The sequence below is a fragment of the Galleria mellonella genome, unplaced genomic scaffold (assembly GCF_026898425.1).
Source record: "Galleria mellonella isolate WM207_F2 unplaced genomic scaffold, CSIRO_AGI_GalMel_v1 utg182, whole genome shotgun sequence".
In the NCBI taxonomy this organism is placed as follows: domain Eukaryota; kingdom Metazoa; phylum Arthropoda; class Insecta; order Lepidoptera; family Pyralidae; genus Galleria; species Galleria mellonella.
This window is the reverse complement of record NW_026442023.1, coordinates 20,038-40,290: the sequence shown is the minus strand read 5'-3', so window position 1 is coordinate 40,290 and position 20,253 is coordinate 20,038. Positions and strand designations below refer to the sequence as shown.

The following is a 20,253-nucleotide window of genomic DNA, read 5'->3' as shown; positions in this document are numbered from 1 at the left end:
TGATAAGTTGTTTTATGTAGTTTTTACATTATATAATGGAATATATACTAAACTGATATACCGTGTATTTTATCATAAAGGTCAGTCGGTAGTTCACTTAATGCTAACATTATGTCTACTATTACGCTTGAGTTAAATATAGTGAAACATACAAAATTAATTTTTTTTTAAGTAAAAAAAATTGTCTGTTTAAAAATTGTCACAATGTAGTACACCGCTCTATCCGCTGAAATCGATGCTCCTTTCCACTTTGGGTGTGTTGGAAGAAAACTCTATTAGAGTTAAGCTCGCCTTTGTACATTTGATTACCTCTGTCATATTCTTATAACTGTACTGTACAATAAAGAATTAAATAAATATATAAACAAACAAACAAAAAAAGCAAGCAAGCAAGCAAGCAAGCAAGCAAGCAAGCAAGCAAGCAAGCAAGCAAGCAAGCAAACAAACAAATAAATAAATAATATATGTGTAATAACAAGGGCTCTCATTGGACACTGAAAACTAAACAAGCACATGGCCCAACTAGGCGTATGTCCAAAAAGTGTTTGCAGATTTTGAGAGAGGAAGAAATGCCGCAGCACTGAATGTATGGCTATAGCCCACTCATACATAAATGATATATCTCCTTTGGAAAACACACTCTATACCTTGAGGAGGATATATCATTCGCTTATTTCATATCAATGACATAAATCACGTCTAGATTACATAGCAAGATGAAACTGGACGTAACAGTATACTCTGTTATGTCCATGGTACTGCACATGTATATAGGCGACGGTTACCACTTTCCATCAGGTGGGCCGTCAGTTTGTTTGTCATTCTAATTTGCATAAAAAATATATCACCAGAGGGAGACTTTGTACAAAAGTCGATTGCTTAGGTACCTCTGTCCTATTCGTGTTTCAATCGTAAAGCAGTTGTGTTTGCTTGGCTGTGTTTCGGTTTGAAGGGTGGGATATGGCGTGAATTTACTGGGTACGGAGGAATAACACCTCAGGAATGGCAACGCATGGGGGGTATCATGGGCGAAACAGTATATTCTATTATGTCCATGGTACTGCTCATGTCTATAGGCGACGGTTACCATTTTCTATCAGGTGGGCCGTCGGCTTATTTGTCATTCTAAGTTGCATAAAAAATATATATACACCAGATTTTTGGTTAGACCTTTAGGAATACAGTTTTAAAAATCACATCCAATTTGGTGCAGTAGTTCTTTTGCGTAATGCTGGAACAAACAAGAATAAACAGACAGATTTTTTTTAATTTCTTGTTTTAGCTTGTATTAGTCTTATCAAGACCTATCATATTAAATTTTTCTTAAATATCTCCCATATACATGTAGATACTGGTTAGTTACAATTGTTATTTGTGGCGTACCGCATTCATTTGGTACCTAGCTTAGTTTATTCTATAGAATAAAAGACGAAAGAAGTTTTTATACCATCTGTATAAAAACAAAAATCTTGAACAGCACTACAGAACTTGAAGATTGCCCAAGTTGCGTTGTTAAAGACGCACGTGACCTAACATTTGCTGGTTTATGGATGGTGTGTGGAGTGGTAAAACTTAAAAAGCGGTTGCATCTAGTGAAAATATAAAATGTGCTAACGTTTTTATATTTATATTTATGTACACCTGCTAATAATATAATTGCTTATCTGTCTATAATATCATTAAGTAAGCATCTAGGAATATGTATAATAATAAGTAATAAAAAGTAATAAAATAGAAACTTTATCTATGAATATGCCTTATTACATATTTAGTTTTTTTTATACAACTTAGAATGGCAAACAATCTGACGGCCCACCTGATGGAAAGTGGTAACCGTCGCCTATAGACATGAGCAGTACCATGTACATAACAGAGTATACTGTTTCGCCCACGATACCCCCCATGCGTTGCCACTCCTGAGGACTCAGGTGTTATTCCTCTGTACCTTGTAAATTCATGCCATATCCCACTCTTCAAAACGAAACACATCCATGCAACACAGCTGTTTCACGGTATCTATAGGCGACGGTTACCACTTACTATATATATTATACACTTACTTACTATATATATATATATATATATATATATATATATATATATATATATATATATATATATATGAATAATGCATGTTTAAGTTATATGAGATTTCTTGAAAATGTTTTCTTGTGCCTTTATATCAACATGAGTGTGTACAATTGAATTTAATTAAAATTATAAAAAGAGAACAAAATAATTCTTAGAATCATTAGAAGTTATAACAAAACAGGAATATAGTTAGATCATTTTAATTAATCACAGCTGCAAAAACACAGTTATTATATACTTACTAGAGGGAGACTTTGTACAAAAGTCGTTTGCTTGGGTACCTCTGTCCCATTCGTGTTTTAACCGTAAAGCAGTTGTGTTTGCAAGGCTGTGTTTTAGTTTTAAGGGTGGGATATGGCGTGAATTTACAAGGTACAGAGGAATAACACCTGAGTCCTCAGAAATGGCAACGCATGGGGGGTATCATGGGCGAAACAGTATACTCTGTTCTGTCCATGGTACTGCTCATGTCTATAGGCGACGGTTGCCACTTTCCATCAGGTGGACCGTCAGCTTGTTTGGCATTCTAATTTGTATAAAACAAACACAGTTATTTTGATTTTATTGCCGGAAGCATTAAGTATCATCATCTCGAGTAAGTATTTAAAATGTATCGAATGAAATTATTGTTACTCAATTATTAATTCATTGGAAAATAGATTCGATTTCTTAAACTTTTTGAAATTTTGTTTCAAATTTCTAATCATCAATTAGTAATTGGCAAATTTGGTGAAATTTAATTTTGAAAATTTCTCAGAAGTAAGACGTACAACACGTTACTTTTCTTACACTTTGTTTTGCAAAGCTCTGTATATATTATCTAATTTTAGGAGTGGTGCTGATCCACAAGTGATTATGTTGAGAAATTCTAAAAGGTTCCTGTTTTACTTCTGGATGAGATTCCAAGAATAATACTGTAATTAAATTTATTAATGTAATTGTTATCATTCAGGATATTGTGTATATCACTATACTCTGTTGAAATTCTCTAACAATTGTTATTCAAAATCGTATATTTAAATTAAGTACATAATATGAAAGCTGTGTAGGTCCTGGCATAGAATAGGCCACCCTTTCCTTTCTTGTGGGTGTCGTAAGAGGTGACTAGGAGAGGGCGAGAGATTGGCAGCAGCGTCCCTTTAAAACATCACCAAAAGCCAAACTGCGGTTGCCAACACGCTTGCCAAGCGTAGCATCTACTGTCAAAACGTTTTTAATTTTAAAGAAATTATTTCAACATTTATTACATATTTAAGGGACACAAATAAATTTATGAATATAACAGTAATGACGGTTACCTTTAAAATGAAGCTTATTTATTTATTTAACTCTTTTCATTATTATTATTTCAGCCCTTAACCGTCCACTGCTGGACATAGGCCTCCCTTATAGACAGTCATGAGGAACCTGTATCTATTGACTCCCTGGAATACATTTGAAATCGTTTAGGGGGGGGGGGGGTCCTGCGTTGTCACTGCGTTTGTTCTTCAATTTATTTAGACTCTTTATTGTACCAAAAATATAAAAATATACAATCACAATTAAACAATCCAAGTGAATTACAGTAACATAAAATACAGATTAAAATATATACATAAAGGTACAATAAGCGCTCTTATCGCTACGGCAATCTATTACAGACAACCTTTGGTTAAAGAAGAACATACGAGTATAGAAGAAATAAATTTTAGAATTTAGGTGGAAATGAGAGATCGTAAACGGTGTTATTTAAAAAAAAAAAGTAGTTGGTAGTAGTTGTTTCTCAAATAAAGTTAATAATAATAATTTTTCATGGAACTGAAATATAGAGCAGTAATTCCAAAAGTTAAAGGAGGGATTTAATAAGGAAGTTAACTGGTATATCATATGAGTTTTATCGTTAAATATCAAGTTCAAGCAGCTATTCTTAATTAACGGGATCAAAATGATGTAACAAAGATCTATTGAATAATAATTTAAATAATGAAAATACTTCTTAAAAAAATATTTTTAAAATTAAGTCAATATTATCGGAAAATATACAAAAACAAAATAAAATACACCATTCTCAAGTTCACGATTGTGTAGTGTTTATTTATTTTGTATGTTAAACATTATATAAACAAAAGTAAACAAGATGATAACAATAAAACAAACAATAAAGTTTACATATTTTATTAATTAGAAACAAAATTGATAAACCATTGATAATATTTTACATGACATAACACACACTCTGCTGGGACGATAGTGATAAGAAGTTTAAAAATTATAAATTCCACAACATTGATATATTTTATCTCATTAAAGTCAGATATTTGCTTATTTTATAATTGAAATGGAATTATCAGACTATCTTTTGTTAGCTCATTTAGAAATATTGTCAGTCAACAATATTTACAATGTTATTGTGATTAGTTTATACAATAATAGGTTAACAGCCAAACAAATAAAAGGATATGACCAAATTAAAGTTGCTCCTACAAGTTCTCAATTCGTTTCTTTACTAAGTTTAGCAATAGCTAAAGTTATATAGTATATAAATAGTAATAACTGTAGTCAAGTGTATCTGAATAGTAACTTATGACTTTTGATTCAGTTCATGTCATATTGTGTGTATGAATTGATTGCTAACAATCTCAAGTATTATATCCAGAATCTATTATAAATTTATGTAATTACTCGTCTTTGCTTTATTGATTTAATTAGTTAATTGCTGAGTCCAAAACTACCAGTTTTCTTTGAAGCAATCTATACAAATGTACTTGTTCAAGCGACTACTAAAAGAAGAAGGTTTCTGATTTGTTTATTGAATCGATTTTGATAATTGGTTTTGCAGTTGATAAAGTTTGACTCTTGTCTTTATTTCATATTAATTTTGAGCTAATTATTATTTATTCATAAATAAATAATAATGGTTCTATAATAAATATACAAGAATACAAAAATAAAACATATAAAAATACAATAATAAAATTTAAGCGTATTTCTCCTTAAGAATCCTTCTCAAAAGTTTTCCAGAAGGATTTTTTGGAAGACTATCCAAAAACACTATTTCTTTGATTCTTTTGAATTCAGCTACTCTTTCTGATACATAGTTTAATATATTCATCGCTTTAGTTTTAGAGCCTTCTTTCACAACAACGAATGCTTTAGGAGCTTCTCCAGTTCTTGAGTCTGGTACTCCAACTACCCCAGCATCTTCAACATCAGGATGTTCTCGGAGAATGCTTTCCAATTCTGCTGGTGCTACTTGATATCCCTTCACCTTGAATTAGAACATTAAGTTGATAAAATAAAAGTATTTCTTAACAATCAACTTCAGATACTTAGGAATTATCAATTTTAATATCTCTTATTATGATACCTATTGTATGATAGTTATAATTTTTCGAATGACTGATAATTTTCTTCATATTCTTTTGAATTACTTTTTTTTTATAAACATAGATATTGGTTAGGTATAAATTTATATTTATATTCATATAAATACTGAATGATTTTCAATTATTATCAGGATTACCTTTATCAACTCCTTAACTCTATCGGTTATAGTAAGAGCACCATCTTCATCAATAGAAGCAATGTCTCCGGTTCTAAACCATCCGTCTTCTGTGATCACTTGTTTCGTTGCTTCAGGATTATTTCTATAGCCTTTCATGACTTGAGGTCCCCTGACTAAAAGTTCACCAACCTAAAAATTTATAAACTTGTTTATTTGTTTGTAAATTATTAGTTTGGCCATAAGATATCTTGTAGTTTCGATTTCATTAGTTAACTATTTTAACATCTCTGTTCTTACTATTTACTAATAGGTTTTAATTTGTATAAACTTGAATAAATATTGTGTTATTTCACCTCATTAGGGCCCAAAGCAATCTCATCCGTATTTATAATTTTCAACTCAGTGTTTGGTACGGCAACGCCAGCTGACACGTAATTTTTGCTATTATTTGGCAGAGTTGTAACTAATGGAGCAGTTTCTGTTAAACCGTACAATTGCAAGAAGGCCAAATTCTTCTGAAAATTAAAAAATAATTTTAATATTACTATTATATTCGAATGATGAACTAGTAAAAAATCTATATTGACGTAGTAAAGTGAGTGAAATATTTACATGGTGTTTATTTTTAATGCTTTATTCTCATCAGGTGAATCATATTATAACAGAATCTTTTAGAATAATGTGGCACTAAAAATAATGAAATTAATGATAATAAATAATTTTTGAATATTTTTTTTATAAATTTGAATTATTATTACATAAATTTGGATTTGAGTTGTTGAGCAGTTATATCCGATTACAAACCAAAGTAAAAATTACCAATTAGTATTTCATATGTTTCTTTTTTCCGAAATTATAAAGTAACGTTTTTTAATGCGACATAGAACGGCAAACAAGCTGACGGTCTACCTGATGGAAAGTAGTAACGTCTGCTATAGACATAAGCAGTACAATGGACATAACAGATTATACTGCTTCGCCCATGATACCCCTGTATAACGTGTTACATATTCTATATTTTAAAAAGTATGCACCATATTCTTGTGTGTGTGTGTGTCTTACCTTTGTTTTATTCAAAACTCTGTATATATCTAATTTTGGAAGTGGTGCAGCACCACAAGTGATAACGTTAAGGCTTTCTAAATCCTCATTTTTTACTTCTGGATTAGATCCCAGGAATAATACTGAAATGGTAATTTTATTATTTTATCTTAAAAATAATGTATGGGTTGTCTGAAAATATTTTAATACATAATATTGCATTTGGGAATCTTAAATTACAAACAGGTTAAAAAAGTATGACGATTTGATTATCACTTGATTTAAGTTATTTTTCAAGTCTACACTTTATTAAAAAAGACAAGAAAGATCATACTTAATGGAGGTGCGGCACAGAAAATACTGATTTTCTGTTCTTTTAACGTAGTTAAGAAGCTCTGTGGTTGAAATTTGGGCAAAGTAACAACTTTCACTCCAACTGATAGTTTGTGGAGTAAAACAATTGATAAGCCATAAATGTGATAAAACGGTAGTACTGCAAGTGTAGCATCTTGATAGGTACCTGAAATAAATTATAAAGAGACTAATATACAAAAAAGATCACTAATAAAAGCAGCAAAAAAAAAAAATGAAATTGAGAATAAAGATATTAATTTAAATTATTTTATGGAAAGCCTGTATAAATATCAGTTCCAAAGTTGGAGTCACATTTTGGTGATTTTTATTATTATATACATGTACTTCATATATATAGATAATAATCATCTTTATTTAATATTAGTTATTTAAGAGTACGTAAATATAATAAAGCCAACATTAATAATACATTATTATAAATTATTAAGTAATCTTGAGCTAGTCAATACAAGTAAAAAACGTTTTCAAGTTTGATATTGCAAAACAAAATAGATAAATAATTTTATGCAAAAGAAATATTGAACTTCATACAAACAGTCGCTAAAGTGGATAACATGGAATTTTTAATAAAATTACAGGACACGCGAACTCAGTCTTTGGAAGAGTAATGCATGAGTATCGCATGCATTAATATTTTATATGAAGTCTTAAGGCTATTTTTACATTAAGTGGTCAATTAGATTGTTTGCAATTTCAAGTTGCAAAAAATTGTTTTTACGATTAATCTTACTTGTAGTATCCTGGTAATGTCGTAGTCCATTAGAGTTTTGTTGAACACAATTTGATACAATATTTCGATTAGTAAGCTCTACTCCTTTAGGAAGACCTGTTGTGCCGCTGGAATATGGCAAGAGGGCTATATCGCTTGGCGTTCTAGAAACATCTTTTAGCACATCATAATCTACATTAGTAGCGTTAGCTAGTTCATCAAAAGCTATAACATCGTCTGGTAGATCATTATTTGCATATCCTCTGCAAGAAATGATTGGAATATCCATTTTGGCTAATTTAAGTGCATCTTTTAAAACGGAAATAGTCTCCGGTATTCCGATTAACAATTTTGGTTTTGAAAGCAAAAGTTGCCTGTGTACTTCATCTGTAAAATAAATAACCTATATAAAGATTATTTTGTTACGATGTTCTGTTGTTCTATTAGAAGTATGTACCTACATTTATAATGTTATTAGTATTGACAGGTGATGACTTTATCAGAATAGAAGAGAGAACAATGGTGATGAAGGGAAAGAAGAAATCAAAGAAGTACCAGTAGTTAGATACCCTTTTAGAATAAATAGGTACTAGAAACAAAGAACAACAATCTTAACACTCTCTTGATTACATATAAGTATATAACTTGTGGAAATTAATACTAAGCAGTCATATTACTAAGAAACTTTTGTATATACACAAAGACAAATATAGATTCAACGTCTTTTAAACGATTTACTAAAATTTTACATATGAGAATATTGGAGAGGATAAAACTATTCAGACCTTGTAACAATTAAAGATAATGTTAATTTCTAGTGTTGTTAACCAGTAACTATTTAATACATTGATATCAATTGGCCGAAACGCTTTTTTGTTTACAGCCAAGATTTACTTACGAGCTGTATAAATAGGATTCACTGTAGTAACTTCAGCACCAGCTTGCAGTGTTCCGAGTATGGCTAATGCATAATCAGGCGAATTGGGCATCATAATGCATATTACATCACTGTCGCGTATATTCAAACTGTTCCTCAGCTTTGCAGCTAAATTTCTTGAGTTTTTATACAGTTGGTGATAGGTGAATGACCGTTTTGTTATACCACATATCTATAAATTAACATACCTGAAATTAGTATTACTACGAAGGTTGGACTGCACGTCACCAAAACCGTCTAGTTCTAAACCAAGCAAAACTTGTATTAACTTGTACCAAAAATTGATAGAAATATTTAAATACATTTTATACATAGAAAATATTATGTTAACAAACATATTTATGAATACGAATGTTTGTATTGTACAGGAATAAAATCTGTGACCATCGAGAGATGACCAGTGTGTTAAACCACTACACCATTTTTTAAAGATGAAGGTAAAATGGTGCATCCGAATCGAACCTGTGACCATCGAAAGATAACCAGTGTGTTAAACCACTACACCTTTTTTAATGGTGAAGGTAAAATGGTGCATCCATTTTTCAGAGTTGTATTCCTAAGGTTCAAACCTTAGGAATGCAATTCTGAAAACCGTATTCAATTTGGTGCAATTATTTTTGAGTGGTGCTGAAACAAACATACAGACAGATTAACTGACAGACAAAATTTCGAAAAACAATTGTTTTGGCTTCTATTATTCTTAGTAAGTCCATTTATATCAATTTTACATAAATATCTCCCAAGTACAGATATATAATTACAGTACAATTATTGTAGTTACACCTTTATTATATTTAGTAAGATAAGAAACAGTAAGATTAAATATATATTAAATTTTATTACTTAAAAAATAAATAAAAAAATATATTACTCGTTTAGATAATATAAGTATATTAATATATGCAATAAACTTTAAAATGAATGCACTAAATTATATTAAGTATTATTACTATATGACTTTATTATGGCAGATGTTATTATGTCTGCTACAAAGAAGTCACTATATTTAAAACATAAATGTAATAAAGTCTAGAAATAGCTATTTGTATAGATATAAAAAATTTGGTATTGTGTGATCGCAGTTTCGCGTTTTACCAAACATGCTGTTTATGTCCTTCAATAGATATTTGTCTCGTTATTGTTTTAAAATTATATATTTATTTATTTATTTATATATTTATTTATTTATTATTGCCATGTAGGTCTCGACATGGAGTAGACCACCCTTAAGTGGTGTCGTAAGAGGCGGCTAAGGGAGTTTTTGTTGATGGGATGGGCAGCAGCGTCCCTTTAAAAATATCACCAAAAGCCTAACTGTCATTGCCAACCCGGCTGCCAAGCGTGACAACTATTGGCAAAAGCCCCCTTATGGGGGAGGCTATGTTCAGCAGTGGACAGTAACAGTTGATACAACAACAATATATGTATATTTATATATATATCAATAATGTTACAATATGTAGATATCTAAATGTATGTTATGTACTTTATATATTTGTTTATGAAATATATATTACTATAAGTAATTAGATGTATATGTATAGTTTTCATATGAATATTTACGTATGTTTTTTTTTTAATTTTAGTTTAAGTAGTATTATTATATTTTTATTGCGCTAAACAGCTATCACCTTTTTTCCTCCACCAAAAGATTGTTTGGAAGAGATAGCTCTAGTGATAAGACCGCCTTTTGTACTTCATATCTGTAATATATACATACTATTTGTATTGTTCGTTAAGTGGTGTAATAAAGAGTAAATAAATAAATATTTTTTTTTATAAAATTGAAAGACAAGCAAGTTAACAGTCCACATGGTAACAGATGGAAAGTGTTAATCGTTGCCTATAGGCATGAACAGCACTTTTAATGATATATAGTAATCTATGACGTATCCCTCATGAGTTGCCATTTCTGAGGACTATGGTGTTATCTCTCAATACCCTGTAATTTCATTGTCATATTTTTCAAACCAAAACACAGCCACGTAATGGGAAAGGGATTGTTAGTAATGGAGACTGAGAATCCCATTGCTAGCAATATGTCCAACCAGGTCGACCTCCTCGCGGTTCCCCCTGGAAACTATCATGGTTAATTCCCGATGAATTCATCATGATGGGCTAACTGGCCTGTTTTCATTCTCATCTATCACCCTTCAGTGGTGCTCCGCCAGCGTATTCCGTTAGCGCAGGCGGGGTGGGTTACCATTTCATTTTCACCCAACAAAAAAAAAACATAGCCACGTAAACACAGTGTAGGATATGACATGTCAGCACGAATGTGACCGATATGCCCATGTGTACTATATGCCGTATATATAAGTACATAAAAACATGTATAATTTTAGAACATTTGCACCAAGTTATTTATACATGTGTGATAAGTATTTGTATTTGCAGTTCTACTGAAATACGCTTCGCAAAATATATAGAATACACAAACATGTTCTATGATATGTATTTTGATGAAAATGGCTGGTAATGATAGATAGATAGATACTGTTTATTGTTTTATTTTCAAAAGATTATTTTAGTAACTTTATTATAAACACAAACAATTATAAGAATTTTTGTTTTATACAACTTAGAATGGCAAACAAGCTGACGGTCCACCTGATGGAAAGTGGTAACCGTCGCCTATAGACATGAGCAGCATGACCATGTACATAATAGAGTATACTGTTTCGCCCATGATACCTCCCATGCGTTGCCATTCCTGAGGATTCCTCTGTACCCAGTAAATTCACGCCATATCCCACCCTTCAAACCGAAACACAGCCATGCAAACACAACTGTTTCACGGTTGAAACACGAATGGGACAGAGGTACCCAAGCTATCGACTTTTGTACAAAGTCTGCCACTGAGAAAACAATGGGCGATCTTATCGCTACTAATGACTTCTTCCATGCAACCTTTGAATGGAAAAGAGTAATAAACAGTTTGACCGGTGGCACGAAACTCTGTTCCCTTGATAATGTCATATATACTTACGATTATAAAGAGGAGAGAATTTATTTTTTTATTAATTTTTAGACTGCATATTTTATGTTTTATTAGAGACGGGATAATATGGATTATTTAGGTAAACTAAAATTCGAATCACGAATTAATAATGGGATCCACCTCACGTTCAAACCTTGTAACAAAATAAGTTTTGTGGCATGTATATAGCACATGCAGGGTTAAACAGTATATTAATATTGAGACTGACAGATTAGTTTATTTTAATTACTTTTATAGTATTTTTCCTATGGGATATTATTATGGGGTAAAACAGCCGACATTCAAGTCATTAAGAGAAAAATTTAATGAAGCAAATATTTTCTATAATAGGTCTTTTTCCATAAAAGATTACAAAAAAATGAGCATTAAATGTTATAATAAGATTTCGAAAAATATTTTGGATCTAGCTTTTAATAAATTTAACACTGTTATTAAAAACACTTATTAAACAAAGCATATTACACACTAAACGATTACTTTTTTCTTATACAATTTAAAATGGCAAACAAGCTGACGGTCCACCTGATGGAAAGTGGTAACCGTCGCCTATAGACATGAGCAGTACCATGGACATAACAGAGTATACTCTTTCGTTCATGGTACCCCTCATGCGTTGCCATTCCTGAGGACTCAGGTGTAATTCCTCTGTACCCTGTAAATTCACGCCATATCCCACCCTTCAAATCGAAACATTGCCATGCAAACACAACTGCTCCACGGTTGAAACACGAATAGGACAGTGGTACCCAAGCAATCGACTTTTGTACAAAGTCTCCCTCTGGTACTTGAATATCATCCCGTGCATGATGGACTACCACCATTTTTAATGACCATGTAATATTAGACATAGTACATTTAAATAAATACACATAATGTTAACAGAGATTTAAAAGAGTTACTGTTGTGTTTCTTGCGGGCTCTTTTTAACAGATAACTTTCCAAACCCTGCAGTAGATTTAAAAAAAAAATGAAGATTTAAAAGTGCTTGTAAACAAGACTATTTGAATTTGAATAGTTTGTTAATAACACGCGAATCTCGTTTAATGCAGCTGTGTAACATGCGTTGACGAGGAGTCTGTATATACTTTATTTGTTGATTCAGGTGAGAGAGTAATAAATAAGTACTATATTATTATGACTGGAATGCAAATTTTCAAATCTGTAACGTCTAATCTAAAAATATTCCAAAGAGACCTTGAAAATATAAATTGGATATATATAGAGAGATCATGCCTAATGTTATTGATATGTCTGTATATACTTTATTTGTTGATTCAGGTGAGAGAGTAATAAATAAGTAACATATTATTATGACTGGAATGCATATTTTAAAATCTGTAACGTCTAATCTAAAAATATCCAAAAGAGACCTTGAAAATATAAATTGGATATACACTAATAGAAAAAATTGAGGGATCAGAAAAACAAATTCTAATTTTTAGGTGATATTCAATAGGCTGTAATTTGGAGAAAAATCATCGCAGAGACATTTTAAAAAAAAGCAAATTATAGCCCTAAGTGTCTAGATTTTGGATCAAAACTGGAAAAATTTTCATTTCAATTTTTTTCAGGTAATTTTGAAAAAACACTGACAAAAAAGTTTAAATAGTAATAATTTATGTTTTTTTTACGCCTTCGGTCTTTAATTTTTTTTCGACATAATCACCATATGGACCAGATAACTTGTTTATTCAAATTACTTTTTTAAATCCTCGATATGATCTTTTTTTCGTGGAGATATCGGATTTTGATTAAAAAAGGGTCATTTTGTCTTTGATTAACAATATCTCTGCAACTAATGATTGCGTAGAAAGTTGAAGGTGGGTTTCGGAAACTTGAATAAATTTCCTACAAGAATGAGCCATTGTTTTTTGAAAACTTTTTTTCATTCTTGACATGATCATTGAACTTAAAAGAATATTCTCGAAAAATATTTTTTTGAAATTTTTTTTCGATGATTCAGAAAATTATTAATTGATTTTTCTAATTATATTTATAATTTTTAACACTGGTTGCAATAAAAATGTGCATGAAGCCGAGATTTTTTTATTATTTTTTAAAGTTTATGAGCTTTTTGGTACAAAAATGTGATCTTTCAGTTTTTTCAAAAATTTGATCGAGTAAAACAAAGAATTGGCTAAATGGATTAAATTGAAACTTTGTCCTCACAAAGTTTCAATTAAATTTTTGTTGGTATATTGAACTGAAAAAGGCATACTTAACATTACGGGTTTCCTCAATATTTTTTATTTAGCGCTTTACTTTGCAAAAAAACCATTAAAAGCCCTATTTTTGTTGTATTTTCAAAAACATGTCAAGAATGAAAATAAAATTTAAAAAAAATAATGACTTATATATAGAGATTTTGCCTAATGTTATTGATATATCTGTATATACTTTATTTATTGATTCAGGTGAGAGAGTAAAGAATAAATAAGTAATATATTATTACAATTGGAATGCAAATTTTAAAATCTGTAACGTCTAATCTAAAAATATCCAAAAGAGACCTTGAAAATATAAATTGGATATATATAGAGACCTTGTTTAATGTTATTGGTATGATGAAACTTTTTAATGCATATATCCTTCATCTATTCGATTTATATACTCTTTTAAAACTGATGACCATTAGGGAGCAACACTATCCAAGGATTACTTACTGCATAAAAAAATGATGAAATGTTAGGTACTCTGCTAGCGTTGCTGGACTGCTCCCGGGCATTTGATGAAAATGTATAATTTTTATTGGCAAAAATACATTATTAGGGTTTTAGCGTTTCAGCTATTGATTGGTGCCAGAGCTATATTTATTTATAGCAATATTACAGCGTATAAACCAAAAAGAACATATTCTAATCGGGAAAGCCATTTCTGAGTTTTAGTGAGACTATATATATATATATATATATATATATATATACAATATATAAATCAATTATATAATATTTAATAAATCAATTAAATAAGTATATAAGCTATATATATATATATATATATATATATATATATATATATATATATATATATATATATATATATATAGTTTCAGTCTATGGGCGAGGCCTATGTCCAGCAGTAGATTGTTAAAGGCCGATATGATGACGATGGCCAGAATAAATTTGTTTTATCAGTAATCAAGAAATAAAATTTCGGAAAGTTTAATTCATTAAATCTTTTAACTTAGAAGCGTATTGAATCTGAAATAACAGAAAAAAAAATGCTTTATGTACTTACAACTGCAGTCTTGTCCGGCCATTTCTCCATATTCTCCCAAATATGCTCAGGAATTAGTCTATTGGGTATTTCTACATCTTTCGCCGGTGATTTTACAATATTACCAGACGTCCATGTACCTTCATTTACGTATTTGGTCAATGAATAGTTTCTGCTTACCAAAAGTCGTGCTAAACTTCTAGAAACCACTTTTGCTGTTGCCATTATTGTCTGAAATGAAATTAAAAGTTTTTTAAGTCATTATAATAATATTTTAACTACAAATTTCAAATATATAATTGGAACATAACGCGATAAAAAAATTATGTACATATTTCCATTGCGTCTAGTCCTGATCGTGTATTTAAAATAAGTGTAAACAACGCTATAGTTTTAAATATTTTAATTACTGTTCAAAATACAATAATGTTTTTTTTTTCTAAAATAAAATTAAAAGTTGATAAAGAATTAATATGTAGTTTTAATGAACGCTACTTTTAAAGGTGTTTAAAGACATTTCACGACATTTAAAGACTGATAGGTGAAAGTTAATTCATTATTATAATAGCTTGCCATTTTAGTTATTCTGAATAGATTGTCCTAATTACTGTTCATTAGAATTTTTAATTATTTAAACGTAGTTCCAATATTGAATTCGTAGTTTCATTCCAATAATCATGGTTTACATGAGTGATGAATGTGAATATTCGAAAAATAATAATTTTTTATCCTAAACATGTAATAACATTTTATAATTTGCAAGACAAGAAGGACGAGTATGTTTATATGTATTTATTTATTTATTTTACACTTTATTGCACCAGGTAAAAAGAAAAATAATAAATACAGTAAATATTAATGAGAAGTTATATTTCTGCAATACTAACAAATCGCAGATGCAATGTTAGAGACAATAGTGGTGGTAATTATTTACTATCATACGATTTGAATGTTCGTTAAATATCAAAAACACGGATAGGTGGGATCATGGTATAATAATACATAATTTAAGATTACAACGATTCGAACCCTGATAAAAACTATAGGAAACCGACACGAGAGTAAACTTTAACGATTACGAATGGTCAAAATTGACAAAGATATAGCGGAATTTATATTTAAAAAAAAATATTAAAAATTACTTTATACTTTATAAATTAATTATCGTGTCCAAAAAAATCGTCTTCGATTCTGACAAAACCAGTTATTTTAATCTAAAATTATTCCACTGAATCGACTTAAATAAAAATTCTATGGAACTAATCTGTAAATATATCCTTTCAGATAAAAAAAAAGAATTTTCCAAATCGGTTCAGAACTGACAGAGTTATGAGGTAACAAACATAAAAAAAAAACCAAACGAATTGACAATTTTCTTCTTTATGAAAACAATTTAAAATACAATAAAAAAAGCAGCATTAACAATGACAATTTATGGAGTCAACACAAAAAAATAAAGTCTTATCAGTTGTAAAAAATAACTATAAAAAAGTAAATAATCTTTTTTTGCTATTATGTCACGTAAAATATCCACAAAAAAAAAGAGGTGAAATCAGTACTAATTTCATTTTGAAAATGTAAAAATAATAATAAAACTACATACCTTGTTGATTTAAAAATGTAATAAATTTCTCGTACTGTTGCACAGTAAACTAACACTGCCTATTCAAAAAAATATAATGGTGAGTTGTTAAAAAAGTTATCGGTAGACAATGTAATGTGATAACAATATAATGGGGTTTCAGATATATGTTATCTTTTATATATAGACACATATATAGACAAATATTGCATACAAATATCAGATAGAAATGAAATATTATCAGTCAATTATATGCTTAAAATATTAATGTATTTGTAGCGTCGTAAAGTGCGCAGTTGTATGTATGAGTGATAACTCCTGAATGGGAGTCAATGACAGCTAGGTATAAAGTAACCGGTTACCGAGTGTTCATTGCCGTACAGTGAATTCACATGTTCGAGATGTCATGACATTGTTGATAATGAGATTATAGGAGTACAGATATCAGTTTCTGTTATCATAACAATCCGTTTCAATATCATAACAACCGACTTTGAAAGAAGGAGGTTCGTATTTTTTTTACGAGTAGTTTGTTACCTCAAAACTCCGGCAGTTATTTGTAAAGCGATATGGAATTTTTTTTTTATCTGAATTCGTAATTCGTATATCTGGTTTATTTATCTAAACCGATCTTGATAAAAAATCTGTGGTACTTAAACTGGTATTGGAGGTTTTTTTTTAGAAACAATTTAATTATAATTAGCATAATAAATAATTAAATTATTTTTGTGCCCTTGAACTGTCTTAAAAAAGAGGTTCGATTCAACTGTACGGTTCTTTTTTACGGGATGAAAATATAATGGGGAAGTACTAGTGAGTGATGGTCGAGGATGAACCCCAGGAAAGGAAGAATTTAAGGAATTAAAGAAAGAAGGAAAGAAAAAATTGTAAAAGAAAGATGTAATAAAATATGGACGCACAAGGTCCTTGATGCATAATTGTTAACGGAAATTTGCGACACTTCACAAAGTTTTTTTTTAATGGGTGAAGATGGAATGGTAACCCCGCCTGCGTTATCGGTATACGCAGGCAGAGCACCAGTGAAGGATGACAGGTGAAGATGAAGGCAGGTCAATTGGGCCATAGTGACTAATTGAACAAGAATCAAAAACTATAGTTTCTAGGGGGAACCGCGTGGAGTTCGACCTAAAAGTTCTATAGCAATGGGGCTGTTAAATCTCATTACTAATAATCCCTTTCCCCCACTTCATAGATTATGGCCAATAAAAAAATCTAGTCTATAATTACTTCTCTCCATCTGAAGGTTGCCTGGAAGAGATCTCTTTTAGCGATAAGGCCGCCCATTGTTTTCTCATTGTGATTATTTCTTGCAATTGTTTATATTTATAATAAGTTTACTATTGTAATCTTTTGGAGGAAACAATAAAGAGTATTTATCTATCTAGTTCAAACAGCTTGATAGATTTTTATATGAGGGGGTTATTTTAAAAGAAGATAAATTCTTTATGGGAGAAGAGAGAATGGAGTATACATAATTTTTATCAATGAATGATAATGGAATGGTAACCCTGCCTGCGCTAACGGTATAAGCTGGCGAGGCACCATTGAGTGATGGTAGGTGAGAATAAAAATTCAGGCCACTTAGCCCACTGTGATAAATACACCTGGAATTCAGCATGATGGTTTCCAGGGGGGGACCACGTGGAGGTCGACCAGATAGGGTATATTGCTAGCAATTGGACTGGTAGTCCCCATTAGTAACAATCCCTTTTCCCTCCAGAATGGAATATAATTAACCTCAGAGTACTTTAGATTGTAATAAAAACGCTATAGCTTAAACTAAATATGGCAGAATATATAAAAAAGTTACGGGATAAAAAATGTACAGGATAAAGTTACAAAAACCTGACCATATAATAAATATTTAAATGGTTACGAAAAAAAAAAACATTAATTCATATAACGTACATCACTTGTACAATGAAGATTAATCGATCATAATACGAGAAGTCGCTTGTCGACAAACGACCTCTATTTAAATCGATTGAAAACTCTGTAACTACATATGGGGGCTATCATGCGCGAAACAGTATACTCTGTTATGTCCATAATACTGCTCATGTCTATATGCGACGGTTACGACTTTCCATCAGGTGGGCCGTCAGCTTGTTTGCCGTTCTAAGTTGCATAAAAAAATATGTTTTTATTTTGATGTTTCCTTTTTATGTATTTATTTATTCACTTATTTTTTATTTATTTCCTTTTTACATTTCCTCTTTATCTCTTCTTATGGACAATTAACTGTGATTAAAGAGTGGTAATCATCAATGAAAATAATTTTAAAATACTTTTTCTGAAAAGGTCTTTTTAATAAGTGAAAATAGTAACTACGCTTTGTTATCGGTATACACTAGCGGGGCACCAGTATCAGATGATAGGTGAAGATGAAACCAGATCAGTTAATCCATCGTACGACGTACAGACGAATTCCACGTGAATTAACTACGATAGTTTCCAGGGGAAACTGCGTGGAGGTCGACTTGATAGGGTACGAGTGTATTGCTAGTAATGGGACTGTTAGACCCAATTACTGCTAATCTCTTTCTGCCCCCCTCGGAAAAGGTCGTCTGCACAAATTTGACCTCCATTTGTATTTTTGCCTTGAAACAACTGTGTTTACATTACTGTTTTTCTGTTTGAGGATGGATGAATATAGCAGAGAAATTACAGGGTACGGTAGCAAAACATTGTAGTCCTCGAAACTTGCCAAGTCATAATTGTCGCCATGTTGTGTTGGGTACTATGGGTGTCACAATGTTTTTATTTATTTATTTTTTTAAATTTTAATGTACAGTCGGAACAAATAGACAAATATGTAGGCGGTGCGTTTAAGAATTGAGGAAACAAACTAATAGTTAACATATTAAAGAGGATATTGTATTGAACTAGGCGTTATCTGAAGCGTTAGCGGAAGTCCATATCACTGGTTATTTGATTAAAATTATTTTGTTTAATTTCGCCATTACTATTCCTACCAAAAATTTTACCAGAGGGAGACTTTGTACAAAAGTCAATTGCATGGGTACCTCTGTCCCATTCGTGTTTCAACCGTGAAGCAGTTGTGTTTGCATAGCTGTGTTTCGGTTTGAAGGGTGGGATATGGCGTGAATTTACTGGGTACGGAGGAATAACACCTGAGTCCTCAGGAATGGCAACGCATGGGGGGTATCATGGGCGAAACAGTATACTCTGTTATGTCCATGGTACTGCTCATGTTTATAGGCGACGGTTACCACTTTCCATCAGGTGGGCCGTCAGCTTGTTTGCCATTCTAAGTTCTATAAAAAAAAAAGTGCTATAACCGTCTATATTAGCTATCAATCTCCGACTGCCATTTTGTTCACGTTTTGGCGACACGTGTTTTCTCTAAACGAGGAATTTTCTAACACATTATTAGATCGCTGCTCAGGGCCTAGTGCTAACGTTCGGCACACAAGCTGCGGAAGAAATAAGGATTAAAGAGAACAATACATCGTCACAGTCGTAGAATACTGACGGATCTTTATATGTAATATTTGTCAGATCCGTCAGTATTCTACGACTATGACGATATATCTACTGTATAGCAATATTTTATACACTTTGCTTTGTATGATGCCATTGTTTTCCTTTTATCTGATTATTTTTGTACCGATATAAATATATATATATATATATATATATATATATATATATATATATATATATATATATATATATATATATATATATATATATATATATATATATATATATATATATATATATATATATATATATATATATATATCATATGATAGAATCTAAAACGAGAATT

General features: G+C 30.8%; 1 protein-coding gene across 1 annotated transcript; it reads right to left on the bottom strand.

Annotated features, from left to right (window-relative positions):
* Positions 1-4,229: 4,229 nt before the first annotated feature.
* LOC113512858 (uncharacterized) lies at positions 4,230-16,765 on the bottom strand. The gene is made up of 9 exons (XM_026896807.3): positions 16,458-16,765; positions 14,876-15,085; positions 8,599-8,809; positions 7,722-8,087; positions 6,951-7,136; positions 6,638-6,759; positions 5,929-6,090; positions 5,594-5,764; positions 4,230-5,338 (listed from the first exon to the last, which is right to left on the bottom strand). The coding sequence occupies exons 2-9, from the start codon at positions 15,077-15,079 to the stop codon at positions 5,048-5,050; spliced, it is 1,713 nt and encodes a 570-aa protein (XP_026752608.2). The 5' UTR covers positions 15,080-15,085; positions 16,458-16,765; the 3' UTR covers positions 4,230-5,047.
* Positions 16,766-20,253: the final 3,488 nt, after the last annotated feature.